This window comes from Cucurbita moschata, unplaced genomic scaffold, assembly GCF_002738365.1.
Source record: "Cucurbita moschata cultivar Rifu unplaced genomic scaffold, Cmos_1.0 Cmo_Scf00023, whole genome shotgun sequence".
NCBI lineage: Eukaryota > Viridiplantae > Streptophyta > Magnoliopsida > Cucurbitales > Cucurbitaceae > Cucurbita > Cucurbita moschata.
The window spans coordinates 1,828,146-1,855,697 of record NW_019268539.1 but is presented as its reverse complement, the minus strand read 5'-3'; the positions used below and the strand labels follow the sequence as shown (position 1 = coordinate 1,855,697).

The 27,552-nt window shown below is 36.1% G+C and overlaps 4 protein-coding genes across 10 annotated transcripts in view; 3 read left to right on the top strand and 1 right to left on the bottom strand.

Annotated features, from left to right (window-relative positions):
- Nucleotides 1-1,895: 1,895 nt before the first annotated feature.
- LOC111460469 (serine/threonine-protein phosphatase 4 regulatory subunit 3-like) lies at nucleotides 1,896-14,795 on the top strand. 5 transcript variants are annotated; one of them, XM_023103741.1, is made up of 24 exons: nucleotides 1,901-2,248; nucleotides 3,842-3,922; nucleotides 4,152-4,251; nucleotides 4,406-4,490; nucleotides 4,572-4,621; nucleotides 7,561-7,640; nucleotides 8,457-8,516; nucleotides 8,636-8,735; nucleotides 8,829-8,906; nucleotides 9,273-9,340; nucleotides 9,471-9,539; nucleotides 9,620-9,697; nucleotides 9,771-9,866; nucleotides 10,043-10,113; nucleotides 10,255-10,332; nucleotides 10,749-10,842; nucleotides 11,274-11,375; nucleotides 12,071-12,285; nucleotides 12,380-12,494; nucleotides 12,776-12,907; nucleotides 12,989-13,096; nucleotides 13,180-13,292; nucleotides 13,531-13,632; nucleotides 13,703-14,795. In XM_023103741.1, the coding sequence occupies exons 1-24, from the start codon at nucleotides 2,204-2,206 to the stop codon at nucleotides 14,244-14,246; spliced, it is 2,664 nt and encodes an 887-aa protein (XP_022959509.1). In that variant the 5' UTR covers nucleotides 1,901-2,203; the 3' UTR covers nucleotides 14,247-14,795. The 5 variants fall into 5 exon arrangements, with proteins under 5 accessions (XP_022959513.1, XP_022959512.1, XP_022959509.1 ...); XM_023103742.1 differs by lacking the exon at nucleotides 1,901-2,248 and adding an exon at nucleotides 3,137-3,195; XM_023103744.1 differs by lacking the exons at nucleotides 13,531-13,632; nucleotides 13,703-14,795 and adding an exon at nucleotides 13,369-13,524 and having other exon boundaries at nucleotides 1,898-2,248.
- Nucleotides 14,796-15,616: 821 nt separating this feature from the next.
- LOC111460473 (outer envelope pore protein 16-2, chloroplastic-like) lies at nucleotides 15,617-18,444 on the top strand. 3 transcript variants are annotated; one of them, XM_023103749.1, is made up of 8 exons: nucleotides 15,618-15,824; nucleotides 15,948-15,999; nucleotides 16,214-16,285; nucleotides 16,619-16,650; nucleotides 16,753-16,786; nucleotides 17,121-17,188; nucleotides 17,483-17,626; nucleotides 18,419-18,444. In XM_023103749.1, the coding sequence occupies exons 1-7, from the start codon at nucleotides 15,723-15,725 to the stop codon at nucleotides 17,624-17,626; spliced, it is 504 nt and encodes a 167-aa protein (XP_022959517.1). In that variant the 5' UTR covers nucleotides 15,618-15,722; the 3' UTR covers nucleotides 18,419-18,444. The 3 variants fall into 3 exon arrangements, with proteins under 3 accessions (XP_022959518.1, XP_022959517.1, XP_022959516.1); XM_023103750.1 differs by lacking the exon at nucleotides 18,419-18,444 and having other exon boundaries at nucleotides 15,617-15,824; nucleotides 16,214-16,276; nucleotides 17,483-17,894; XM_023103748.1 differs by lacking the exon at nucleotides 18,419-18,444 and having other exon boundaries at nucleotides 17,483-17,894.
- A 903-nt stretch (nucleotides 18,445-19,347) lies between these two features.
- Nucleotides 19,348-21,073, top strand: LOC111460472 (zinc finger CCHC domain-containing protein 10-like). Its single transcript, XM_023103747.1, has 2 exons — nucleotides 19,348-19,482; nucleotides 20,004-21,073. The coding sequence occupies exon 2, from the start codon at nucleotides 20,028-20,030 to the stop codon at nucleotides 20,832-20,834; it is 807 nt and encodes a 268-aa protein (XP_022959515.1). The 5' UTR covers nucleotides 19,348-19,482; nucleotides 20,004-20,027; the 3' UTR covers nucleotides 20,835-21,073.
- Nucleotides 21,074-21,992: 919 nt separating this feature from the next.
- LOC111460471 (aldehyde dehydrogenase 22A1-like) overlaps nucleotides 21,993-27,552 on the bottom strand; it is a 9,155-nt gene continuing 3,595 nt past the window's right edge. The window contains exons 7-14 of the mRNA XM_023103746.1: nucleotides 27,067-27,170; nucleotides 26,911-26,989; nucleotides 26,180-26,275; nucleotides 25,943-26,080; nucleotides 24,856-25,071; nucleotides 24,011-24,202; nucleotides 22,570-22,713; nucleotides 21,993-22,485 (exon numbers count right to left, since the gene is read on the bottom strand). Of these exons, the coding sequence (XP_022959514.1) occupies nucleotides 22,309-22,485; nucleotides 22,570-22,713; nucleotides 24,011-24,202; nucleotides 24,856-25,071; nucleotides 25,943-26,080; nucleotides 26,180-26,275; nucleotides 26,911-26,989; nucleotides 27,067-27,170 (1,146 nt within the window). The 3' untranslated portion in view covers nucleotides 21,993-22,308. The remainder of the gene's footprint in view (nucleotides 22,486-22,569; nucleotides 22,714-24,010; nucleotides 24,203-24,855; nucleotides 25,072-25,942; nucleotides 26,081-26,179; nucleotides 26,276-26,910; nucleotides 26,990-27,066; nucleotides 27,171-27,552) is intronic.

Below are 27,552 nucleotides of genomic sequence, written 5' to 3'. Positions count from 1 at the left end.
TTTTTTAATTATTTTTATTAGTTTTTCATATTGCAATAACTATTTTTTTAAAATTATTTTTATTAGTTTTTCATATTGCAATAACTATTTTTTTAAAATTATTTTTATTAGTTTTTCATATTGCAATAAATATTTTTTTAAATTATTTTTATTAGTTTTTCATATTGCAATAAATATTTTTTTAAAATTATTTTTATTAGTTTTTCATATTGCAATAAATATTTTTTTTAATTATTTTATATCGTGTGACGGTATTATCGATATATACCGGTTGATAAACAAAATGAAAGTTTACGATTATTGATGTGTTTTCCTTTACCCGACAATTTAGCCCTCTTAAATTTCGAACTGCACATTTGACTTCCTGATAGCTTTTGTAGTCGTGATTCAAAGGCTCGAGTTTCATCAACTAAAACGAGAGCTGTTCTATTAGACCATCTTAAGACAAATTAATTACTCACGGTTGAAATGGAACATTTGAAACCTTCACGCAGTCGTTGAACTAAAAAAATGACATATCTACCCTTGTTATATTAAAAAAATCGAACATAGTGTTACAAATCATTTATGCTTTCTTTGGCCAATGACTAAGTTTCTTTTTAGCCAATGACTAAGTTTTTTTTTTTTTTTGCAATTCTATGTAGTTTAGGTTGCATGTAGAATTATTCAAGCTCGACGACATGATCAATTTTATTTATGGAGTGGTTCGAATCTCAAACAAGTGTTTTTGCCTTGAGATATTCGATCAACAAGGTAATTTGAATCTTACTCATTTTGTAGTGATTATTTATCATTTGACATCAGACCTTTCCATTGGGTTGATCTGTTATCAATAAGGGTGTGAGAAACCTTCTTTATAAGAGTATGAGAACATATTTCTAGTAGATATGTTTTAAAAATCTTGAGGAAAAGCTCAAGTAAAACATATATTTGTTAGTGGTGAGTTTGAGCTATTACAAATAGCATTAGAGCCAAACACCATGCAACGTGTCAGCGATGAGGCTGAGCCTCGAACGGGATGCACTGGTGGGTCCCACATCGATTGGAGGAGGGAACGAGTGACAGTGAGAACAATGGGCTCCGAAGAGGCGTGGACCGTGAGATCTCACATCAATTGGGAAGGAGAACAAAATATTGTTTACAAGAGCGTGGGAAGCATTCTCCCTAGTAGTCGCGTTTTAAAAACCTTAAAGCTCTAAAGTGAAAACCGAAATAGGATAATATTTTGTAACGGCCCAGATCCACCGCTAGCATATATTGTCCTCTTTGGGCTTTCCCTTTCGAGCTTCCCCTCAAGGCTTTAAAACGTGTCTACTAGGAGAAGGTTTCCACACCCTTATAAATGGTGGTTTGTTCTCCTCCCCAATCAATGTGGGACATCACAATCCACCCCTTCGGCGCCCAGCGTCCTCGCTGACACTCTTTCCTTCCTCTAATCGATGAGGGACCAACCCCAAATCCACCCCCTTTGGACCTAGCATTCTTACTGGCACACCGCCTCATGCCTACCCCATTCGGGGAACAGCGAGAAGGCTGACACATAGTCTGATGTCTGGCACTGATACCATTTGTAACGGCCCAGATCCACCGTTAGCAGATATTGTCTTCTTTGGGCTTCCCCTCAAGGCTTTAAAATACGTATGCTAGGGAAAGGTTTCCATACTCTTTTAAATGGTGGTTTGTTCTCTTCCCCAACTACATTGTAACGTGCATATTTGTTAACAGTCGTGCTTGTGACAAGCATGTCTCCTTGGGCAGCAAAAGGGCGCGTAAAATCGGCGTAAAGGAAAAAAAGAGCGCGTAACTGTACGCGTTCATGATTGGCGAGGTGGCTAGTTTGTTATTTTATGAAAAATGAAGGGCATAACTGCAAATCGGGGTTTCTATTTCCAACAAGCGGGATAGATATTTTCTCTCTTTCTTACAGGCTACAAAAGTGGAAAGACACACACCGGAGGAGGAGGAGCGAGCAGGAAATTGGAAGAAGACGAAAGATACGGAATTGAAAGCTTCCACTGTCATGTCCATGGCGTATTGGGGTTCTACTTTCAAGTCTCACTGAAATCTTTGCCCCATACTTAGTTTCTTCTGCTCCCTGTTTCATCGTCTCTGAAACCCTAAATTCTTCATGCATCAATCTCCACTGCTGTCCACTCCACTTCAAGATTGCCTTTGAAGTTGAGTCAATTTTGGCGCAGTTGTTATGGGCGCGCCCGATAGATCTCTGGCGACCTCCAATTCTATGCAGGTAAGTTATTTATTATGCTACTAGGCGCAGATATCTAGCTAGCCTTGTGATTTCGTGGCTGAGTTATTCAATTGATGTTTAGTATTGTACTTTTTTGCTGTAATTTGTGTCGTCTGAGGGCTTGTTAGAGTTCCGGCATTGCTCTACTGGACATTTATGGAAGTTTGACTTGCTCTGCTACCCGGAATTTGTTTCTTCAAGTAGTACGAACCAAGAAGCAAATACTGTTTTCTAATTACCCGCTCTTGATTACGCCTGCATTAAAGTTTACTATGAGCTTTACTATTTGAAACTTAACTGACAAGCTTTATGTGTTTGCAAAAAATTAACTCTGGAGGGCACAGAGAAATTTTACAGGTACTTAGAAACATTGGAGGGTAGTCGCAATTATTTGACTTAGTATTTTATAACTTTTAAGAGTTAAGACATTGGAAATCTACCAAAAGGTTAAGAGTATCGAATCATTAATTAAGTGCTTCAATTCAAAGCCCTTTGAGTATTTTTTAGCACTGCTTGGAGTTGCATGAAACTAGTTCAATATAATGCTAGAGCTATCACAATAAAGACTCCTAATGCACAGTAATACTGGTAACTCAGTTTTCTGAAACAGGGTGCTAGAGCTTGACTTGTGATTAAATTTGTTGGTCAATTTTAAAGGTTCAAATCTCGTCATTTGAAACTCATGCTAAGAAAACAAACAAGTTACAGGCTTCATGGTTCCAAATTTCTAACAAGAATTCAGTTTTTTTGAAACCACGAACATATGTTTGTGAACAGCCCTGTATATTCCAGGGATACTCACATCACAATATAATGCTATAGGGTTCCTGGTTATTGATACATGCTCACTCATTTTGAGATTAGTGAAATATTCATCTTCCTCCAGAAGATATTAAGCCCAGGTCTGCTACTTTAGGATGGAGGGAGAGAATATTCCAGCTTATAAGGTGACTTCCTCATCTAACACCTTCTTCTGTTCAATGAAAGTCTCAACCTTGTGTTCTAATGTTTGGGGAGCTATATTAGGTGCTTTTTTGAAAAGACAAAGACAATATGGTGGGATCCTACGAAAAATAGATTGGACTTGGTCAACTTTCCTTCTTTAGGATAACTTAAATATAGCTCAATTGGTTAAGGTGTTATCCTCGGCCAAAATATCTGAGGCTCAAATTCCCATCCCTCATATTGTTGAACTCGCACTGTGCATGCCTCCAATAGATAGTCGTGTTTCTTTGTTTTACAAGTTTCACATCACCTCTTCCAACACTGTATCCCAGAATTTAGCTTTACTTGGATTTCCCCTTTTGGTCATTACAAGATTGGATCTGGCACTCCGCTCAGTTGCAAGCTAGTCCAAGTGCGTGTGGTTCACCCCCTGCTGGTCAATACGTTTCTTACAACAACTACCCTGCTCATGTATGTAGCAGTTGATTGTTGCATACATTTGGGTTGTCCATTTAATTGACTTGCCATGTTGTGAATGGGTTTACGATGACCTTGAAGAAGTTCAAACTCAATTCATTTTATTTTATTAATTTCATTTGTTGTTTGATGTTGTGCTTGATCCTTATTGTTTATACCCTCAAATTTCAGCGGGTAAAAGTTTATCGTTTAAATGATGATGGAAAATGGGATGATCAAGGAACAGGGCACGTTACTGTTGACTATTTGGAGGTTTGTGACTGACTTTTCCCTCTTTTCTTTGTTTTGGATGGGAAACCTTTTTTTTTTTGGGTAAGAAATAAATTTTATTGATGTATGAAATTTACAAAAGAAGGATCCAAACCAAAGAAGTTACAAAAGATTTCTCCAATTTGTGAAAAGGGAGGAGAGAGATAAAGGTCTAAAGTAGTGCATTTACCATGATCTTCACTGATATGAACGTAAATTTAATTGCACTCAGAGATCGGAGGAGTTGGGACTATGTGTTGTTGATGAAGAGGACAATGAGACTCTTTTTCTTCACCGTATTAGCTCAGACGACATTTACAGAAAGCAAGAAGGTTTTTCGTTCTTTTCTTATAGACTTTAACAGTATCATCAACATGATTCTTCTTTTTGATGTGTACTTGCACTACTTTAAATTCCTGGTTGGTTTGGATGGAGGCTTATGTTGACTTTTTAAGTACTAACAAAGTTAGCTTCTTAAATATGCAGATACTATAATCTCTTGGAGAGATCCAGAATATTCTACAGAGCTAGCTCTAAGCTTCCAAGAGACAACTGGATGTTCATACATATGGTAACTATTGAATAGATACCAGTCACTCTCTAATGTTTTGCCCCATGATAGACTAGCTAAAAGTTGGCTTATCTTATTTAGGGATCACATCTGTAATGTGCAAAGGAATCTCCATTTTAATTCTCTCAACAGTAAGTACTCAATTATTTGAGGCCTTTTACCACTGAACATATCTGATTTTGTTCTTTGCATTACATTCATCATGATAGGATACTTAATGTTGTAGATTTTCTGTTATGGAGTGGAGGCTACATTTACTTAGGTGTTCTAGCTTTTGAGTGGGAAACATCCTTTGAACTTAGTATCCAGTTGGAGGCTAAAAATATGAATGGGCTATATTGAAATTGACACGCCAAAACTCAAACATAAAACTCTGTTGTACTGAAAAGGGCAGTAGTTAACATGGCTTCAAAACATGACGACCTTTGGCTTTTGTAGGATTAAAAAGAAAATTGTAGTTAACTGTTCAAATGAAAATTTTTATCTTTTCAGTAGCATATGTTTTGATCTTACCGATGGGGTTGCATAATTTTTTACTGTCATTAGTTGAATAGTTTTATTAAGGAAAAAAAGTTGAGTAGTTTTCTCTTTCCATTTCCTCTGGACCAAACATTTGACACTCATTTGAATATCGTTTGTAATATAGAATTTGAGCATTGTTTCCTATATATTTTGATTGGAAACACTGCTCAAATTTTTTATATTTATTTATTTCTAGTCCTTGTTGGTTTCTGTTTTAATTTTGTGCTGTGAAATTAGAAGAATAGCGTTTAAATCTGTCACAATTTTGTAGTAGTCAGTCGAGTGTGGAACATGATTGATTTATCAGGACGTAGACAGTAAAGACCTTGGAGAATTATCACCATAAGAAATTTTCGAATGAGGAGATGAGGTAGTTTTGTGGTCCATTGGAACTCCGATGGGAGATATGCTGGAAGTTGGGTAATTTTTTGATTCCTTCAGTCAACTCACTGGTTAAAGGACTTGTTCAGCTCCTTAAATTCCTGAACCTTTTGTGTTAGCTTTGTGGAAGTCAAAGAGAAAGGTGAATATTTTTCCTCAGCTAGCCTTTAAGGTGGGGAGGACCTTCCTCACTTATTCTTTCACTGTTACTTCAATGAGGCTTTGTTTCAAGGTTTTGGACTTTTTTGGGTTCTTGAAGAGAAGGATGAAAATGAGTAATTTCCATCTTTGTGGGTAGCCTAAGTAAGAGAGAAAAAATTCTATGGATTCACAACATGGTTAAGTCAGTGCTGCCAGGTGGAATCAACGGTTATTTGATGGAACACAAGATATTTGGGAGGGAAGTCGGTGATTATTTGATGAGAAATGAGACCTCTGGGAGGAAAGGTTTGCTCTTGTTATACTAAAAGTGGCTTCGTTGGGTGCTATCTCCAGATAGTTTTTCAATTATTCTTGTTTTGATATTAACGCTAGTAGCGAACTTGGGAAGCCCTCTTTTACTGTTTGTGTTTTCTCACACCAGTATTTGAATTTTTGTTTTGAGAGATTTAGTTTCAAGTTTAAAAGGAGTTGTATCATTGTAACCTCTTAAATATCAATTAATAGATATGTTTCTTTGTTGAAAATGAAGATGAAAAATGGAAGATTTTTTTTTGTTTGAATTAGGTAGGTATCATGATTGTGGTTGGTGGTACCCCAATAACTTCATTTTTCTGTTTAGAATTCCAGCTTTGGTATGGGAAATCATTGAGAAATAGATGAAGAATTTCTCGTGGAAAGGGATGGATCGAAGGGAGGTCATCCCACTGGGTTAAGTCAGTGGAGCTCGAAGCTCTAGGCAATGGTAAACTAAGATTATGTAATGAGGCTTTGTTGACAAAGTGGTTGCAGCCTTTCTTCATGGAGCCCAACGCTTTGTGACATAGGATCATTGTGAGTAGGTATGGTCCATACCTCTTTGAGTGGGTTTCAGGTTGTGGAGTTGAGGATTATTGCAAAACCTCTTGGATGACTGTTTCTTTGGGTTTCTTGTTGTTTGTGAAATGCTTGGTTGAGGAGGTATCGGAGTTTTATTTTTTGGAGATTGCTGGTGGGAGATCATCTCCTATGTTCATTGTTTTTGCGGTTATATCACTTATCAAATAAGAGGCTGCACTAAGTGACCTCTATATTGCCTTCTCTCGATCACTCTTTGCCTTTTTGGGGCTTCCATCATCCTCTTTTTGCTGTGAGGTGATGGAGGTGGTACCTCTCCTTTCTATCATTTTTTATTTGGTTGTTTATCTTGAGGGGAGGGGTTTGAGTTATTGGGCCCGAATCCTTTTGAGGAATTCACATATAGTTCATTTTTTCAACATCTTGTGTTCTCTTCCTCCCTCCAAGGGGCCTCTGCTTTTCCTCTTTTTGAAAGGCAGAAATCCTCTAGAAAGTTATATTCTTTGGTTGACAGCTCTTGAATGAGAAAATGAACACCCTGGATCATATACATAGACACCCTTCTTTTGTGTTGCATCTGCAATGTTGTGTTCTTTGTGGATGACATGAGGAGGATATCAACCATTTATCGTGGGGTTTCCAATATGCTTATTCTCTATGAAGCTGGTGCTTGAGTTTTTGGCTCATAGCAGAGATTGACAAATCTATAATTGAGGAGGTGTTTTAAACCCTCCCTTCTGGAAAAAGGGCAGGATCATGCAACATGCTTGTTCTTTTGCTATTATGAGGTATGTGGATGGAGTGGAACAATAGGATTTTTAGAGGGACTTAGAGACCTTGGGAGGAGATTTGGAGGTGTCTAGGTTTAATGAATATTTATGGGCCTTCTTTCGTCAAACTTTTTGTAATTACCATCTTGGTCTCACCTGTTTGGATTGAAGTTCATTCTTGTAGTTAGTAACAGTGAAGGGGAATCCTTTTGTGGGTTTGTTTTTTTTAGTATGCTCTTGTATTTTTTTTTCCTTCATTTAAAAAAAAAAAAAGACTTGGTTTTCTGTAGAAAGAAAAGAAAAAAAACTGGTACCATGGTTAATTCATAAAGAAAAAGTTGCATTTATTTTGGCAGATACTAGTTTTGAATAATTCCTTGTCTCCATTACTATATGGCCAGATGATACGTTCCACCGCATGAACAGTGAGTTGAGGGAATTGCCTGCAATTGAGCTATCAACACTGCCACTAATACTTAAGGTTAGTATAAAGGTACTAATAGAAAACTAGACAAAAACAAGTTCTAAAAATTAATTAGCCAAAACAATTTTGGTAGAGAACTGTTTTGGAAACTACTCCCAAACATGTCTAACTTTTAATAAGTGACTATGAGAACATGCTTTGTAGTTTGGGTTTTCTCTCTCTCTAGAAAACATAAAACAATTTAAAAATTGACACTCAAACATAAAACTACTTCCTTCTCTCTCTTCCTGTACCCTTTTTGGATAAACAAACTCTTAAGGAACAACATGAGGAATTTTATATTCAAATTCTATTAAAGGTGCAGTTAATAAGCTTAATCACCTACCAGGACAATCCAAGAACCTTTGCTGATTAATCCAACTGAATCATATACAAATTTACATTCGGCAATTTCCTGTAGTCCTCTCCCCCCTTTTTATTTTCCCCTTCCCTACTCTAGCCAGTCATAGGCTGCTTATTCAGTTGAATCATATTCCAGTTAGACTCGCATCTTTTAATACTGGCCTAGGTATCCTCATGCTGATTATTCCCATTGTACCTTACATTACTGAAATGAATTATTGTCACTTCTTTTTAATAATAAGGAACTAATTGTGGTTGGTATTTCATGTTTACACGTTATGATGTAGTCAATACCAGTATGGCATGGCATTTTAACAACTCTTCAATACTACTCATTTCATGGAATATGAATTATTGGCTTCTTAGATAAATATCGTTCTTCCCTGGTTGTTGAAAGTGGCATAAATATCGTCCTTCCCTGATTATTTGGGTGCAGACGACCTTTCATATTAATTGATACTTTTTGTTTAGATTGTCGTTGAAAGTGGCATTGCAGATCAGATGCGGTTAGTGGAACTCATAGTTGCCAATGTAAGATTTGGACAAGTTTGTGATTTTCATGTAAATTTGGGCTTTCTTATGACTTCTGCATGAAATCTTTACCTTGGATGAACAAGGAGTGTTTTGACTGACAATTTTTTCATATGCAGCAAGATTTTTTTAAAAAGCTGATGGACATATTTCTTATCTGCGAAGACTTGGAAAATCTTGATGGTCTTCACATGATATATAAAATAGTTAGAGGGATCAGTCAGTACTCTTTTCTGGTTCTATTACAATTATTTCCAGCAATTATTTTATGTTTTTTGTACTTATTTTTTTTTTTTTATAAATAAAATGCAGTCCTGCTGAATAGCTCACAGATCTTCGAGAAAATTTTTGGAGATGAATTAATCATGGACATCATTGGTTCTCTAGAATGTAAGCTTTGTTATTTTTTGAATTGATTCTCATCTATAATTGTTTCTTTATATTTATACTAGAAATAGAGTACGGAGATTTAATTTTATCTTGTTTTTGCTGCTCTGATTTGGTCCAATTTGTTCAAGACGTTTTGTGATTATGAACTCTCTACTCCTAGGCTTATTGGAAGGTGTTTTTTGTAGCTCTCTTAATGTGGGTTGGGCGTTCTATACTCTTTAATTTTATATCAAGTCTCTGATTTTGTTGACTGAAAAGTGGGCTTGGTATGTTGTGTATCTTCAGCTAATTTCTCTATCGATATGATATAGGTTTTGGGGACTACCCTCAATGACTTTTTACTTCTATTTTTTATGTGATTGCCAGACGATCCAGAGGTACCTCATGTCCAGCATCATCGTAACTTTTTGAAAGAGCACGTTATTTTCAAAGAGGTAATGCGGTACCCAGCGTCCATATTTGAGTGTGAGAGCGAAGGACAGTGAGCCAATGGGTCTCATTATGCAGTCTTATGTGGAGACTCTTCCTCTTATATTATATATGTATTCGTTTTCACTTTTGTAGGCCATACCCATCAAGGATCCATCGGTCTTGTCAAAGATACATCAAACATACAGAATTGGCTATCTAAAGGTCTGGGTCTTTGATAGGTGCAATTTCTCTATCCGTTAACCTAGTTGATAATGTGCTGTTATCTTGGATTACTTTGCCAGGATGTTGTTTTGGCTAGAGTATTGGATGAGTCCACAATTGCAAATCTAAATTCCATTATCCACGCAAACAATGCACTGGTGGGTTTTTTTTGAAAGATATGCTTGTTTTTGAGGTGATTTGTACACACTCTAACATCAGGTTTCATTGTAGGTTGTTTCGTTGTTGAAGGATGACAATACATTTATTCAGGAGTTGTTCATTAGGTTGAAATTGCCAACGACCTCTGAAGAATCTAAGAAGAATTTGGTACTTTTGCTTCTAAGCATTATTTTTTCCCTTGTTATGTAGTGGCTACATGTTCTTGTGCTATAGCTCAATTTAATTTGATCTTTAATGCTGTAATTTCCTATTCTCAATTTCTTGAGGTATATTTTGAGTTATTTTGAAATGATGTTATCATAAACTAATTATTTTTGTGTTAGGTACGTTTTTTGCATGAGTTTTGCAGTTTAAGTAAAAATTTGCAGATGGTTCAGCAGCTACGGCTATTTAGGTACCTTCCGCATGATATACTATTATTTCTTTTTGACAATGTAATTTCTATTTTAATTTAAGATGGTGATGACTACCAGTTGCTGTTTTCTTAAGACTCCTTGTTGAGTTGTTTCAAATTGTGAACTTACAAATTCTGCAGGGATCTTATGAATGAGGGAATTTTTGATGTCATTGCTGATGTATTACAAAGTCCAGATAAAAAGTTTGTGTTAACTGGGTAATGTCAACCTTCTGATTAAATTTTGGTTTTGTTTGAGTGCATTTCCATAAACAATATTTTAGAACTGTAAACTGTTTTACGAACCTATGTTTAAGAAGGAACTTTTACATTGTCTACTTATTTACCTATTCATTGCCAATTTCTATGGTTCTTAAGAAGAGAGCACTTGAAGGTTTGTTTCATGAGGTCGTACCTTCTTGAGTTCTAACAATTATATATCAATTCTTTTTTATGAATCCTCTACTTTATTAGGTTTTCTGAAAGAAAAAAGAAAAGAAAAGAATTTGTCTTAAAAATTTAGAAGGCAAATACAAAATTTTTTAGCAGCACATTTGTCATCTGTTTTGTTCAATCTATCTTTATTTCAATATTTTCTTAGGCATCTCAGTAATGCATTGTTTGCATGGGTGCAGGACAGATATCCTTATTCTTTTCTTGAACCAAGATCCAAATCTTCTACGTTCTCATGTTGTCAGGAAGGAAGGGATTCCACTCCTAGGACTGTTGGTACGTGTTTCTAATTTGTTGTCTGATTTGAACTTTAAATGAAAAGGAAACTTTCATCAAGAAAAGTGGAAAAAAAATACTCGCTGATCCTACAAAAGAAGGAAAAAAGATGAAAAAAAGAGCCCATAGAAGAGCAGCACAAGCAGAGGAGCCCAACCAAAAATAAGAAGAAAGAAACAAGTATTTCAAGAAAGGGCTCCTGTTTTCATCTACATGGTTGTTCGGTTTGTGCTTATTTTCAAGGAATGGGCAATATTGGGGAAAGTGATGCAAGTGAACTTGTGAACACAGTAGGATCAATAACCACAAGTATATCTGATATATAATTATTAAGGCAGGAGTGCTGTGACATGTAGCCCCTTTTTCAAGTTAAATTTTTAATAGAGGATTAAGCCTATGAGAGATAATTTACACCATTTTTTAAACTATAGGTTCAAGGCCTGATTACAGATTTTGGTGAGGAGATGCACTGTCAGTTCTTTGAAATCCTTCGATGTTTACTGGATTCCTTCACACTATCAGGAGCAACCCAGGTTTGATTAGCCATCTGATTTCGTCCATGTTTACTTCGGTTAAAAACTTCAAAATGATCTCTTTCAATTGAGTTGTATTTTTTCATTAGAACGTAGCTTTAGTTAGGTCCTATCACACTCTACTTTGCCTCTACTTAGGTTGCATGGTCATACCATTGTTCACTCTACTTTGTTCATGCTTAGGTTGCATGTCCTTACTTTTGTTCTCTCTACTTTGTTCATGCTTAGGTTGCATGTCCTTACTTTTGTTCTCTCTATTTTGTTCATACTTAGGTTGCATGTTCATAAAAATGCTATGATTATGAAGATCTGTACTGCACAATATTACAAAAAGAATCTAAGGAGGTCTTTATATCTTAAAGAGTTATTTGTATAGGCCCTTGGCTTTGCCTTCAAATTTATAACAATGAGGACTTCTAAATTTATTCAGAAGCCTTGTTTCAAAGACCTCATTGTATATGCCACATTGTATGCCTTCTCACCTTCTGTAATGGTAGGATGGTACCTGTCGAAGTCCATGCTATCTGTTTGTTTCCTGTTGGGACATTTTTAACATTTCTGATTTATATTTGATTCTACCAGGTTCTTGGAAGTAATTGTCCATTTTTCATATTAGATGCAATCTATGTTAAACTTGCATAATTTCCGCTCTAACCACTTACGTTGACTGCAATATTGTGTATTTGGTGTTGCAGAGAGAAACTGTTGTCGAGATATTCTATGAAAATCATTTGGGTCAATTAATTGGTGTTATAGCAGTTTCATGCCCTTCAGAAGGTCTTTATCGATTAAGCAACAAAGTTGGACACTCCGGTGTATTAAAGAATCAGAGCACAGTAAAGCCTGAAATTTTATCCAACATCTGTGAATTGCTTTGCTTTTGTGTTCTGCACCATCCATATAAAATAAAGTAATATTTTGTCCCCTTTTTGATTATTTTAGAATTGATGTTTATTTCAACCATACAAGTTATTATTTTTGTGCTATTTTCATTTTGTTTTCAGGTCCAACTTTCTCGTCGATAATGTCATAGATAAAGTGTTGTTACTGACTCAAAGAAGAGAAAAATATCTGGTTGTTGCAGCTGTTCGGTTCGTTCGTACTATTTTATCTCGACATGTAAGTTGAACCAGCAGCGAACGAAGTTATCGTTTATTCTTTTTATTTATGGTTTTTGAACTGATGAGATTACAGTCCTCTTTTGCTTCTTATCTTCCCGGGGGATTAAATTTTGAATTGTAATTACATTGGAATCACAGTTATTAGGGATCATGCTTTGACTTTACATCATTCCCTTAGGATTAAAGAACAATAGTTTGCTACTACTAGTTGTTTAATTTTCTATCTATACGGATTGAAATTGGTCTATGTACTGAATTGTTTTCTTTGTCAATATGCAGGATGATGATCTAACAAGTCATTTTATCAGAAATAATCTTCTAAAACCAATTATAGATGCCTTTGTTGCTAATGGGAATCGTTACAATCTGCTCAACTCAGCTGTCTTAGATTTATTTGAATACATCTTCAAGGTCTCCCATCTTCTTTTCCACACCTTTGCTCTTTGGTGATTCCGGTAGAACATTGATTTAGTGATTTTGTGTTTCATGCAGGAAAATCTGAAATCTTTGGTTAAGTACATAGTCGATTCATTCTGGAATCAGTTGGTTCAGTTCGAGTATTTGACTTCCATTCAGTCTCTAAAAGTTAAATATGAACAGGTATTCTTAGAACTTTCTTGAGGTAATTCCTGTTCTTCTCTCCGAAAAGGGTACTATTTTGTGTATGACATCTTTATTTGCAGTGCCTAGATGCTTTTGGTACAAGAGGCGCAACTCTGATTGTGTTAGACCCTAGAACGAGGATCGAGGAGCGTGCTTTGGAGAAAGAAGAAGAAGACTATTTTAATGAAGAGAGGTAAGCACTATTTCTCTATTTTGTAGGAAATAAATGCTTTTTTACCAACGTGGTAAATTGAAATGAAAATTTAAAGGTACAACGGTACCGGAAAAGAGGAACGAGCAGTAGTCGAAGCTCTAGTTTTGCACTGAACTGCAGGAATATTTTTTACTTTTCTTCATTATTTACAACAGATTTTAGCGTAGTTCTTTCAGTAAGAATTGAATCTGGCTGTTATTAACTCGTTACCTATCAGCGATGAAGAGGATACTGCAACTGTATCTGTTTCAAATTTACAGAAAGCGCAATCTCCACCTGTTCTATGTAATGGAGTTGCTGCGAATTATCCTCCACCAAGGTACCGCGATTCGTTTTAACTATAAATTTCGATTACAAAAGCAGTTTTTGATTGTCCTGAACTCGTACAGTTCTCGACCTGGTGGTGGACTTGTTGACTATGATGATGATGAAGACGATGAAGACTACCAGCCACCGCCAAAAAAACAATCAGAAACCATGGAAGAAGATGAAGGAGCCTTGCATACAGTCCGTTTGAAGCGGAAACCTCTTCACCAGGATAAGGATTCCGAGAAGGTGAAAATGCAGCGACCGGGAAAAAATCTAAAAATGAAAGATGGTGTATTTTCCGCCTTGTGTTCGAAATTGAGCCAAGCTGTTCTGCCTACTAATAATGCAGTGAGTTCCCAGCATTCTATGCCACGTTCGATAGATGGGAACGAAAGTTCCAAACACGAGAGTCCGGAAGTGAAGGATCGAAATGCTTTGAGAAACTCAACTGATGGTGAAAGTAGTTTGGACGAGGAGAACCATACAGAAAAGCAACCAATCTCTTCTAAAAAGTGTTCTGATCCATTGCTTAAACCTTCAGATAGTAGTAGACAGTTGAATGGAGAAGACTGTTCATTGATTCCTCCAAACTCCTCTCCTGAAATGACTGTCAATGGATCGTAGGTTCTCTCTTCCTGGCATGATGACTGCACTTTTCTTCCATTTTCGTTTGCCTTGTGAATATGCTTTGTGCGAAGAGGGATCGGGCTAGTCTTGGATCGACAACATCGACAGGGAGCTAGTCTTGGACCGAATCGACTTTGTGGCTTTCCATCAACCTCGACAGGGAGCAAGGGAGCTAGTTGATGTCTGTATAATAGTGTACTGACAGAGTGGTAGATTCCAAGCTTCTTGTACTGCCATTCGAGCAGCACTCGAACGCCCTTGCACCTCGCTGTTGTTTATCGCGAGTTTAGAAACCGTTGCTTTAAGTTGAATAGTTCTTGGCATCAATTTTGTTATCTGATTTCAACCCCTCCCCCACCCCAAACCTAAAACAGATGGGGGGTGTATACAAATATTTATATCAATGGCTCAGATGTGTAAAAACTAATGTCATTAAGCAAGTCCGTACGCAAGGACATGGATTTGGATTGGGTTGGATTGAATTTTATCGTTACGCTCGATTGAGCTTACTCACCTGAAATGTAGACACCTGTACATCGGTCTTTATCTTTGCCTTTTTAGCTTCATTAATTATGAGCTCTTGAGCGTTGCTGGTTCCAGCCTTAATTCTTGGTGTTTGTTTGTAAAACAGTTTTAGTTAGTTCGTTACTTTAGCGGACCGTTAATTGACCTAAATAAGTATCGTCGTGAGAGATTTGGAAATGAGCGTTTTTGAACGAACACTTACGCTCAGGTCAGAGGGTTGGTTCCATCGAGAATGAAAACCTAATTTGATATAAATGTAAGATTCAAGAAATGAATGCTTGATCTGATGGTTGAGTTGGAAGGATCGAGAATAGAGATGACCATGAAGTATATTTATTACGTTAACTAAGGGTTATTTCGAAGTTTGTTCAGACATCACGTTCAATTTTTATTTCAATTCAACAATATGTGAAGTAGAGATTCGAACCTTAAATTGATAAAAAAATTTGAATTTTTATTTATTTATAAAATTTATCTATTTTTACAATGGAATAACAGTAATTATATTAATAAGGGAATGAGTCTATTTAAGGTCTAATTTATTTCAGATTTAAATTAAATTATTTTGAAATAATTTTAAAATAAAATATTGGTTTGAGAAAAGAAAAATAAAAAAGAAAAGAAAAAGAAAAAGAAAAAGAATAAGAAAAAGAAAAGAACAAAGTATTTTAGTGTAAATATAGACGAAGTGAAGTCCACGTAACGAATTTCATTCCCTCAAGTTGCCACGTAACCGTCCCTTTCGGAGTTTGAAAAGCGACACGTCATACTCTTCACACGTGTCATTCCGTTATTGTTTCTCTCTTTCTTCACCGTCCTCCCTATATATTCTTCATTTTCCTTACCCCGGGAAGCGCATGCGATCGTTTCGTCTCACTGATTCTAGCATTCAAATCGACTGCAGATTTTCGGAGTTCAATCTCTGATTTATAGAAGCAGAAACAAGAAATGGGAGGTAAATGCTTTGAGAACAGTGGCGGAGGCTTCTTGTACGACTTTGGCCATCCTCTTGTCAATCGCGTTGCTGATAGCTTCGTCAAGGCCGCTGGGGTTTGTTAGCTTTCATGATCTTAATTTCTGTTAACTTCTGTGATATTCTTGATGTGATATTGTTTTGTGTTGGATCTCAATGTCAATGTGGTAACCTTAAGATGTCGATGGTTCGTTGTGCAGATAGGAGCATTGCAATCTACATCTCGAGAGGCGTATGTTACGGTTGCGGGAAGTAAGATCCGTTTCATTTAGTATTAAGATCTGATCCTCGTGCTTTGATTTCACTGATTTCTTTCTACATTTCAAATTTTCAACTCTTTGTTTTGATTTTGATTTATTTTCGTGTATCTATTCCTTTGCTTTATGTCACTCGTTTAGGAGACCTTTGAGGTTAAATTGGTTAACAAAAATTTGTAATTCTCGAAAGATTGTTATCGTCCGTACAGGTCTTGATTTGAACAGTGGAGCATCATCTGAATTATCCAATGGTAGAAACAAAAGTTTTACAGGTCTTACAGGTACCCGAATCTTCCTACGAACTCAGCTCTGTTTATCCACAAGCAAAGTCGTTCTTGAGTCCGACTACTGTGTTTAATTTTGTTTTTCTTGCCTGGTGAAAGTATGAACTATGTTTTAAATTGAATTCTAATAATTATATTGTTATAAATCGATACCATTTGTTTAGATGTGCGTTATTTTGGGCAACATATGGGACATGGATTGCCAAATTATTGCTTGATACAGACTAAAACTGAACTGCCCCTTATTATGTTCCTGAATAATTTGTGTGAAGTTCAAGTTAATCTTGTCCTTCGGGATGCTTGAAGCTCATTTCTTCATATAATGTGCAGGTGCAACCAACAAAGAGTCTCTTGAAGCCATGGTGAGTGTTTGTAAAGGGTGATCAAGTTTTGAGTTTGTGGTGAATTATTTACAGTGGTGGTCAATAAACATGTGATGATTTTTCATTTTATGGGTACATCAGGTAAAGAACGTGGGGAAGGAATCTATGCAATGGGGTCAGTATCCCTTCTCTGAATTCTTGAATACTGAACATTAATGAATGTTAAATTGTACTATTCTGGCTTAATTTTCTTTCTTGCACATATGGTTTATGTTACTTCACCAATTAGATGGATAATGGGTTGAGTGCAATTTTTTGCTTTTGTGTCTATTTACTGCACCAATTGAAACTTCCTCTTATGTCATGTTGTATTTCACCCTAAAAAGGGTACATCGAGAAAAGAATTACCAAGCTTTTGGTTTGGTGGTGTGATTTCATAGCATATTTATGCTGTTTAATTTTATTTTATTGCTCTCAGCTTTTTTTTTCCTTCTTTTTTTGGGTTGTAGGATTAGCTGCTGGTGTTTATTCTGGTCTCACATACGGTTTAAAGGAGGCTCGTGGAGCACATGACTGGGTAAGCCTTCCACTATCAATAAATGTTCATTGTTTTGATCCAAGTATGCGGTATGATTTAGAGCAGAGGCGGGCTAAAATTCTTCATGGGGAAGGATAGTGTCAATCAATAAGTTAAAATTACTTCGTACGTATATTTTCGGTATAGAAATCGAAAGCAATTGACCAAGTTTCAAATTCAAACGTCAAATTTGATCAAGAGTGCATCACATGAGAACATTCGATGTTGAGTCCCGCTGGTCTCATGTCTTGAAATCTTGATCCATGATCCATTCTTTCATTCCATCCATTGCAGAAGAACAGTGCAGTTGCAGGTGCCATGACGGGCGTAGCTGTGGCGCTTACATCGGAGAAGCCTTCTCACGAGCACATCGTACAATATGCCATCACTGGTGCTGCTGTATCGACCGCCGCAAATATTTTTGCTGGCATATTTTAGGTATGAGTGTGGTACCGGGGAGCCATTTGACAAATTGTGGGATGTTCATCCTTCATGTTCATTCCGTCTTTTATTATTAAGATGACTAATGATGTTCATCTTGTGGACTTTTGGTTTAATATTTAGTTCCTTTTATCCGCTTCTGGTTGGGATAGAAAATGGTTTAACCAATAAATCTGGAAATTTGTATGATTCCATTGGCCTTATTGGTGAAGGGTAAAATAGGCACAAGTTCATGAAAAATCTATTATTCAAAAGATTGTGGCCATTTATCTTTATTTTTTTTGGAAAAATATATTTTATTTATTTATCCTCTATTTTATTAATAGGTTATTAATAATGAACTTTAATTTGTAATTAAATTAATCTAATGAAATGCAAATTTTCAAACCAAAGGGGTAAAGTCGTCCAAAAATCAAAATGCCTAAATTTTGAAGGAAAAAGAAAAAAAAAAAGTAAATGAAGGAAATATAGAGTTTTTCACAACAATGACAAATAAACTAATTTGAATAGCCAACTAAATAAATAAATAAAAGAATATTAAGAGACGATCTTCCCTATTGTAAAATCATATCCCAATTTATAATAATTCAGCTTCAAAAACTACCTTGCAAATTCCTCGCTCAGATTTTCCTTAAACTTTTCATGGATGTGTCAATTATCCTTTTCGGACAGCTCGACCATTTCTTGAACATGTCTATTGAGAGACAACTATCATATTAGCGAGACGTCTCAAATATCTATTCATTCGGGTTCTATCAAGGCATGAATCTACCCGTTTCCTCATTTCAGGTTCTATCAAGGCATGTACCAACCTCATATCACCTGAGATGTTTGTCTTGTAACACTCGCAAGCTTTCATCTTTCATATAGTGGACTTAACTCCAAAGTCACGTGTTGGAACTAATATCAAAACCTTGACTTATGAGGCCCAACCTGGTCCTCTCTAAGCTTGTCTTCAACACTCGTGTTACCTCTTCTTGATGTGTTGGATGATACACAATCCTCTTCGGTCGCATCATGACACTTATCTGTCATTGTTCTCATATGGCCTGATGGGTGCCACCTAAAGATCGCATCTTGTCGGTTTGCGTGTTAGGGTCACAACTTAGAGTATGGCGACACTGTTAGGGTCACAACCTCGTATGGCGACACTTCCCCGATTAAACTAGTCATTGTCATTGTTGACTTACTTTAGAGACACAATGGCGACACTGTTAGGGTCACAACCTCGTATGGCGACACTCCCCCGATTAAACTAGTCATTGTCATTGTTGACTTACTTTAGAGACACAATCGTATCATTGATGACTTACTTTAGTGCTATGACTCCCTCCATTTTCTCATCTCTAGCATCCACGTAATCACGACCATCACATATGCCCTCCTCAATCATCTATTCTTCATCTCACGGTCGACGCACGACACTCATCTCTTCTTCTCCCTAATCCACGCTTGTCGTTGTTGCTCCACACTCGTCTTCTCCCTAATTTCATATCTGATCCGTTCATTGTTCTAAATTTTCTGATTTTTGTTTTAATAAAGCTTGTGTTTAGCTCTGATCTGGTCTGTTTTAATTTTAATTTTTGTTGGAATAAAGCAGCTTTTGTAGGTTGGTATTTCTCTACTAAAAAAAAGAAAGAAATAAAATAAAATAAAATATCCAAAAAAAAACTCCCTGCGACCCGACCCAAGCCGAATCGGGTTGGTCCAAAAAACTCCCTCAACCAAATCCGTGTGAACTGTAAAACCTACGTTCCGGCTCCTTCGCGTTCCATTCGAGATCGCCTTCTACTGCGATCCTCTCTACTTCGCATGCGAACTGGATTCCGCTTCATCTTCGATACCTAAGCAAGGTATGTTCTAACTGCGATTCCTCTACTTTCTGCTGGTTTTGTGAGCGTTTGGTATCTGCAAACATTGCGTAATTTCACTCGATCTTTTGATTTCCCCTTTGGTTTACGAATCAGATCGATTAGAGTGTAAATCGGCCTTTTATTTCGATTACGATCTTTCAATCAGAAACATGAGAATTTTCTGTGATTATGTTTAAGCTATAATTTGATCTGGTTTTCTCGTTTTTTCCCCCTTTTACGGTAAGTAGTGGAAACCCTAATTTTTTCTTGCTTTGTTCTTGATAGATTTATCTGCTTGTAATTTGGGGATTTTCTATGATCATGTTCTTTCAATTTATTTTCCGCCTGGGTTATTACATTTATATGTTGAATTCACGGCATGTCTTACAAGAACGAAACCTAATACTTCCCGTTTCGGTTTTTTTTTAGTTGTCTTCTCTTCTCTTAATGTCAATTTGCTCTTAATTTTGGGAATTCGTTACGACCTTCAATTTCTGATCGTTCCCCGCCGGTGTTTTTAGATTCAGATATTGAAAAAACAAAGCATGTCTAGTAAGAAGGAAGAAAAGTCACAAGCAGCTGCCGAAAGGATTAAGGCTGCGGCTCTTAGTGCTGCAAAAGGCCTTAGTCGTGCTCAGGCTGAACGAGCAGCTACGGCTGCTGCTCGAAATGTTAATGCTTATGGGCAAAAGGAAGAAGGGCCGAGCAGATGGCAGGAGAAAAGAGAAGCAAAGAGGCAGATGTATTTGATGAGTACTGAAAAGGCAGTAAGATTGGGTGAAAGAAAGGACATTAAGGTCTCCATGTCTAGTGCGGGCGGAGCTGCTGCACAGTGCCAGAAATGTTATCAGTCGGGACACTGGACATATGAATGCAAAAATGAACGAGTTTACATATCCCGACCATCTCGAACTCAACAACTCAAAAACCCGAAGTTGAGGATGAAGATGGCAGTCTCATTAGAGCTGGACAACCCAGATTCTGGTGATGAGGAGAAGAAGACCAAGAAGAAGCAATTGAAGAAGAAAAGTAAAAGAAAGCATCGGTCCGAACCAAAATCCAATAGCGATAGCGAGGCTTCTGTATTTGAAACCGATAGTGGGTCATCATCAGTTACTGGATCTGATGATTCTTCTGAAGAAAGCAGTTCAGATTACAGTTCTTCGTCTGATTCGGAGTCGGAAAGGAGTCGAAGAAGGAGAAGGAGAAAGAAGCAGAAGAGGGGGAGGAGGAAGAGGAGGTACAGCTCGTCTTCTGATTCTTCTGATTCAGACTCGGGGTCTGAATCAGAGTCTGATTCTGATCATGAACGTAGTAGGAGGAAGAGTCGAAGGCACAGCAGAAAACGCTAGTCAAGGTAATCTCGATCGATTGAGTGAAGCAAATTAGAACGGTCGATGTATAATTATAATTGCAACTGTAGTCAGATTAGAGATGTGAGATCATTCAGCTTCTTGTTTTAGTCGTTCAACAACTCGAACTAGGGACGCTCTCTGGGGGAATGTTATGGCGAATCTATGAGTTGTTTTGTGTAAACTGAAGTTTGGGCTTTTTTTCTTCTAATAATTGAGTTTTAAGCATCTCCTTCCTTTGCTCTTTTCTCATGCATGTATAAATTTAAGTTGATGTTTTTCTTCGTAAGTGTTATGTTTGGATAAAGCCAAGTTAGGTTAATGCTTTTTGAATAAAGCCTATTCGTTATTGCCATAGCCGATTTCAAGGCGCAGTTTTGATGGTTTATTTTATGTCTGTAATCCAATTATCTAAGCATGCATGCATGCATGTTTTGGAGGCAATGAAATAATTCATACCAAAATTTGAAGCCTATTGCCTTGAGTTTATCATTCAATTCGTAAGGATAACAGAAAAGTTAAGATTTGACAGCTATATGAGATGCAAAAAATGGAATTAGGCACTTGGTTCTCGTCCATGTGATGAAAGCTTGAACAGAAACGACTAGTCTAGTTTGGCTATAGCTGGGAGAAAAGGTCAATGTTCGGGGGGAAAATGTGTTACAAAAGATGAGCAATAATATAAAATAAATCAAAATTTGAAATTTATTTCTGAAACACGAGATAGAATAGAAAATTTGTAAAAGTTAAAAAGAGGCCCTGAATTGCCAAAAAAAAAAAGAAGAAAGAATGAAGGAAATTATTGGCCAAATTTTACAATTCAACCTAATTGTAATTGATATTTAATTAGTTTTATCCGACTTGTAAAAACATAAGCCTATTAATTTCTTTGTTACAGATATCTCTATTGGATACATGTTCAGTTATGATTAAAAGGTGACTAAAACACCAAAAACAACAACTATCCGAACTAATAATAGAGACAAGATTGTTTCACTCCTGAATCTTCCAAAATGAAAAAAAGATCCCGAGCGAGATACTTTTTCTTGCCTACTTCTAGTTTGAGTGGGTGCTCGCAAAGTTAAAATCCAAACATTCGATGATTTGAGATGAGCCGTTGAAAGAACGGAGCCCAAACCAGTAATAGGAGAGTTTTGGGCAAAGCCAAATACTTCCCATTTTCAATCATTTAGAAACATAAAAAAGTGCTTGGAAAAACAAATAAAAAGCACCTTAAAATGCTTATGTTATAGTAAGCATTTGAATGGTGCTTTTGCCTCATCAGCTCAAGTAAGCACTTCCAAAATTACATAATCAAACATCAAAAGTACTAGGTTGTTAAGCACTTTAGAACCCTGGTTATAATCAAAACAAAAAGTACTAAATAAAGAGGAAAATTCTAAAAGTACCTCCAAGAACACCATCTTCTAGGTGAATGTAACATATTATAATCTATTGCAAATCCAATATCCCCTCAATCAGCTCTCTTACTTCCATCATCAACGGCAGAGTTGTCTTTAGCCGGAGTGTTCTGCTCGGAAAGCATCTTTAGGACATTGACCAATGCTCTCAATCGATCCCATATGTTCAGCCCGTACGTTGCTTCAACGAGCGACATTTGAAACTCGAAAGCATTGTCTGCCACAGGATACTAGTCGAGAAAGAATACGAACAATTTCAATGGGCATACAAAATAAAGAGCAAAAAGTACTTATTAAAATTCTTAATGGCTAACCGTAAGAGGCTTAGGATGCTTAGTCTGAATGTATGGCCACCACCTATCTTCAACAACTGCTTTGACGAGACAACAAGCTCGTAATCCTTCAACGCCCGCAAATCGACCGAATCCACTCTCTTTCACGCCACCGAATGGCAAGGACTGAAAAATCAAGAGATATCTGATATGATTGAGGTTGATATGCTATTGTTAAGTAAAATAAACTAATGCAACGAAGTTTTGTTAGGAGTAGTTGTGTAATAGTCACCTCTATCTGTTAGATTCAATACAGGTAATTGTCCTATAACACCAACAAATTCTTCCAAAAAAGAAAAGGATTCCTTTCCAGTTATGCAGCACACAAATGAAATGATACGAGCACGACAACATGGTTTATAAAAGAAAAATCATGACATCGAGACGAGCAATACATAAGATATTTAGCGTGTTTGAAATAATGTGTGAAAAAAAAATGTTTTTAACAAAATTAATTTTTCTTCAAGTCCTTTTTGAAGAAATTAATAATTCAGATCAAAAGCGTTTTTTTTTTTTAATCTTAATAAACAAAGATAGTTTCTAAAATTAATTTAAAAGCCATTTTTAGATACTCAAAAGTATTTTTCTTTCCTTTGTTCTACAGTAACTAGGATTTTATTGAGAAAAAGTAAATAATAAATAACATACAAAAAAACATAAAAATAAAAAAGTCCACAAAAGACGGAGGCAACCTAAAGGAACATATGGAACCTAGCAAAGTCCTATTGTTCCTTTCTCCTCAAAGCCTCCACAAAATAGCAGACACCTGCTGGCCACAAAGGTTTTCCTTATTCACAAAGGGGAGGATGCTACACGAGCAATATTAAGCTACTAGTTAGCTCTTCATTAGTGACACTAACTTCCTATCGAATCATTTAAAACTATCTATAAAACCTAAATCTCATCATCAGAAATGAATTTTTTTAAAAAAATTAATACCGCTGTAATGTAATAAACCAAGTCTAAGTCCACCATTAACAGATATTGTCCTCTTTAAGCTTTCTTTTCTAGGCTTTCCCTTTCGAGTTTCCCCTCAAAGTTTTAAAACGCATCTTCTAGAGAGAAGTTTCCACACCCTTATAAAGAATGCTTCGTTCCCCTCTCCAACCGATGTGGGATCTCACAATCCACCTCCCTTCGGGGCCAGCGTCCTCGCTGGCACTCGTTCCTCTCTCCAATCGATGTGGGATTTCACGTAAAAAAATAAATATAACGTTTTTGTCGCACAAAGCTTGTTTTTCTTCTTATATTTCATATCAACTAATTTCTCAAACAAACTAATATAAATAGGTAAAACAGATAAGTGCCTCGCCGTCAGAAACAACATGTGTTTGATGACTGTACCAACAAATGACCAATAAGTGTACAACAAGCCTGCCAAACATGAACTAGTAAACATAAATAAAGCATGAATGAATTTTACCTGACATAAATAATTTGTGGCGAAGTCATTAATTGCAACACTTCCAGAACGTATCTGCGAAGCAATATTCTTGGCACGACGCTGACTGCCAGAAAAGACAGCACAGCCGAGCCCAAATCTTGAATCATTTGCAAGCCTCACGGCCTCATCATCTGTGCTGAATTTCATTATGGGCAGGATTGGTCCAAATGCCTGTATTCCACCACTCAGTTAGCACATTTTCATAGCTTTGAAAGTTGAGCAATAAATTACAGGTCAATTTGGAGCCAGAAGATATTTTCTTAGAGATCAATTGAGCTGCAAATGTAATATAAAAGATAAGATGGTTAGTTATATACCACACTAATTTTACTAGAGAACCAATTTCATAAAATTAAAATTTAAAAAGAAAACTTTAGATCACATTCCATAACAATTGTGTTTGTCTTTTATTTTTTTGAAAACTATCTTTGTTTCCAATTTGTTTACCATGACCTTCATCTTTCTCAAAGAAAGATTTAAACTTTTGGCAACATTCCAAAAATAAAATGAGTTTTTAAGGGATTATAAAAACATTTTTTTAATGTCGATAACAAATTAAAGAACCTTATAGGTGGTAACAGTGTTGAAAATTAAGCTAAAAACAAAAACCAAATGATTATCAAATGGGCCTTAGTTGTTTTTTTGTTTCTTTATAAGACCAATAGCTGAATTCAAACAGCACCAGCACGTCGTCAGAGCAAGTATTAAGTAGGGTTCCAAGATCTATTTGACGAATTATTCAAACAAAATATAATATAGGCCGACTAAAAGGGACTACCAAAAAGTCTATCGCAATAAAAGAAGAGCATGTCAAGTATTGCTACCTCCTCTTGCATTAATTTCATGGTATGGTTGACGTCAACAATAACGGTAGGTGGAAAATATTGATCAACGGCACCTTCAGGTAAATGTCCGAAAGTTCCACGAGCAACAATTTTTGCCCCCCTGTCTAAGGCATCATTTACGAGGCTTTGAAGTTTCTCAGACTGCTCTTGCGTACAGATGGCACCCATATCATACTTCCCAGCTAATGGTGGACCCTGAAAAACATTTTCAAGAAGAGAGTTTCATCTCTCAATTAAAAAATAGTCTTCAAATTTTGATCAAAATAATTTGTTCCAGGTAATTAAAGACTTAGTCGAAACCAGATCCTCACTTACAATAGATACAATATGGCACCACAATGGCATACAACCACCAAAATAGATGAGGCATGAATATTCAACAACAAATACATTTTGCTGAAAGACTAGAAGCGTAAACAACAACAATATTGGCAGGAGACGAAGATGCCAGTTTTTAGCAAATTTATAAGAATTTATGTGCCCGTAAGGCATTCAACAATTAGCAGCACCAAAGTAAAGGGCTTATGGAAATGCTGCTGTTGAGATTTTCCAATGATTTTTCCTTTTCGGCTTCTGCTAAAAGTGAATAGGTTCTTTCTATCAATGGTTGAGTATTCTAACCATTTGGAAATTTGTTACCTCGTATATATAGAGTTTCTTAAAACCATAATAATTCCAGCAGATCCCGTACTTGCAAATCTTCTTACTGGCTTCAAAGAGATCTTTTAAGTAACCTTCTTTTCTTTCTTTACACTTAATTTGATTTGCATGTGTGGTTTTAAACGTTGAATTGAGAACTTTCAACAGAACATATGAAGAGTACGGTGAGAACAAAAAAAACTTCTAAGAACCATGAAATTTTTTTCCCTGTGGAAGCATACGTTATAAATTCAGTTTCAGCTGCCATTCCTAATGTCCATTTTGCAAGAAACCACATACCTTCAAAATGTCCCGTATTTGCAGAATGAAAAGTAGAAATTTGAAATTGAAAAAAACCACAAGATCCCTTATACCCAGCAGAAGAATGGACATAATTTTACTATAAAAAAAAGGAACTCATACTTACAACTGTAATAGCCTTTACACGTTCTGATATTTTATCCACAAACGAAGAATAAATGTTCTTGTGGACATAAAATCTCTCAGCTCCAGTACAATTATGTCCACTTGATGTAATAGAAGCCCTGAGAGCAACGTTTACAACCTATATTAAGTAAAGAAACTCCCATCAGTTCTCAATGACATGAAATCAACTAAACTACTCGAGCTAGTTGTATATAGTAAAATTGGAGAGTATTCATACATGATCAAGATCTACATCCTCACACACGATAAATGCGTCCTTTCCACCCAACTCAAGAGTAACTGGAATGAGTGTCTCAGCAGCACTTTTCATTATCTGCGAGGATTCATGCCAAATATGTAACACATAGAGTAGAGGTGGATGCTAGAAAACAAGTCACTTTTTCCATCTCTTTTATTTTAAAAAGATTATAAATAAAAGCCCCATTGTGTAATAACTAGAATTCAAGGGGAAACAAGAATGAGTATTACTTTATATGGTAGAAATAAGCAAATGAATTAGTCTACAATAATCAAAGTCATTTCCTGCTATCCTTCTTTCCATTGTTTATAAACTAGAGATAGAATAGAGAAAGAATCCCAACAGACCCCACATGTTCTCCGGTGTAACATGTTTGATGAGTCCCATCACTTTTTTGCTTTGTTCTCTATTTATTTATACACACAAATTCATATTTGATTCTCATTCTTTGTAAACAATATCATCGGTAATCAATTTTGAGCCTGGCTGCAAAACAATCGTAACTACACAATAAAAAATAAAAAATAAAAGTAGTTCTCATCCCCGCAACTTTTAATCCAATGGATACTTTTTCGCTTAACCTCCAAACTCATTCCCTATTATGAAACATGCCTCAGCGTGGATTGCTGTAATTATGTATTTGGAAACACCTGAACAACTGAATCAATAAATGATAGAACCAAAAAATAGAGTAAAAAAAGAGTTCATACCATCCTACCCACACCAGTAGATCCAACGAATATCATTTTGTCTACTGAAGATACTAGAGCTTCACCTGTTTCAGCAAACCTGATAAAAGATCATATTAAAGTGGACAACTGAACAGCCTCGTGATGATATTTCAAATGAAAAATTAAAGTGTGTACCCTGTTATCACATCGACCAAACTCTCAGGAGCTCCAACAGCAGCAAGTGCAGCTTGGATAATCCTGACATAGAAGCATCCTGACCAACTTGCATGTTCTGAAACCTATAATTTCAATCAATTGTATGACATAAAAACAAAACCCGTATGAATGCACATTATAGAAGAGGATCAATGGAACTGAAAATTCCTTGGTTGAAGCTTTTAGCTATTTGAAGCTTTTTTTTTACCACTAAGAAAGCTCTAGAATATGTGTCTATTTATATATTTATATATATATTTAAAAAAATTGAGCTAAATATGAAAGAAAGCTCTAGAATATTGAAATTCCTTAAGAATATGTATCCAAATGATGCATAACATCTTAAGAGCAGACTAGGCACATGAAATGATTGCTTGGGATGGTAAGACATGAAACTTCCAGTAATTGCTGAAAGAACGTAACATACAAAAAATAGGCTAAATGAAAAAAAAAAAAAAAAAAAAA

Bases quoted from the DNA above. Each gene is read 5' to 3' on its own strand.
- LOC111460469 (XM_023103741.1), top strand. From the start codon at position 2,204: ATGGGCGCGCCCGATAGATCTCTGGCGACCTCCAATTCTATGCAG. The intron at 8,517-8,635 runs GTAAGATTTGGA...TTTCATATGCAG, and splicing joins TGGAACTCATAGTTGCCAAT to CAAGATTTTTTTAAAAAGCT. The intron at 12,908-12,988 runs GTCTCCCATCTT...TGTTTCATGCAG, and splicing joins TATTTGAATACATCTTCAAG to GAAAATCTGAAATCTTTGGT.
- LOC111460473 (XM_023103749.1), top strand. From the start codon at position 15,723: ATGGGAGGTAAATGCTTTGAGAACAGTGGCGGAGGCTTCTTGTACGAC. The intron at 16,787-17,120 runs GTCAGTATCCCT...TTTGGGTTGTAG, and splicing joins GAAGGAATCTATGCAATGGG to GATTAGCTGCTGGTGTTTAT. The intron at 17,189-17,482 runs GTAAGCCTTCCA...CATCCATTGCAG, and splicing joins CTCGTGGAGCACATGACTGG to AAGAACAGTGCAGTTGCAGG.
- LOC111460472 (XM_023103747.1), top strand. From the start codon at position 20,028: ATGTCTAGTAAGAAGGAAGAAAAGTCACAAGCAGCTGCCGAAAGGATT.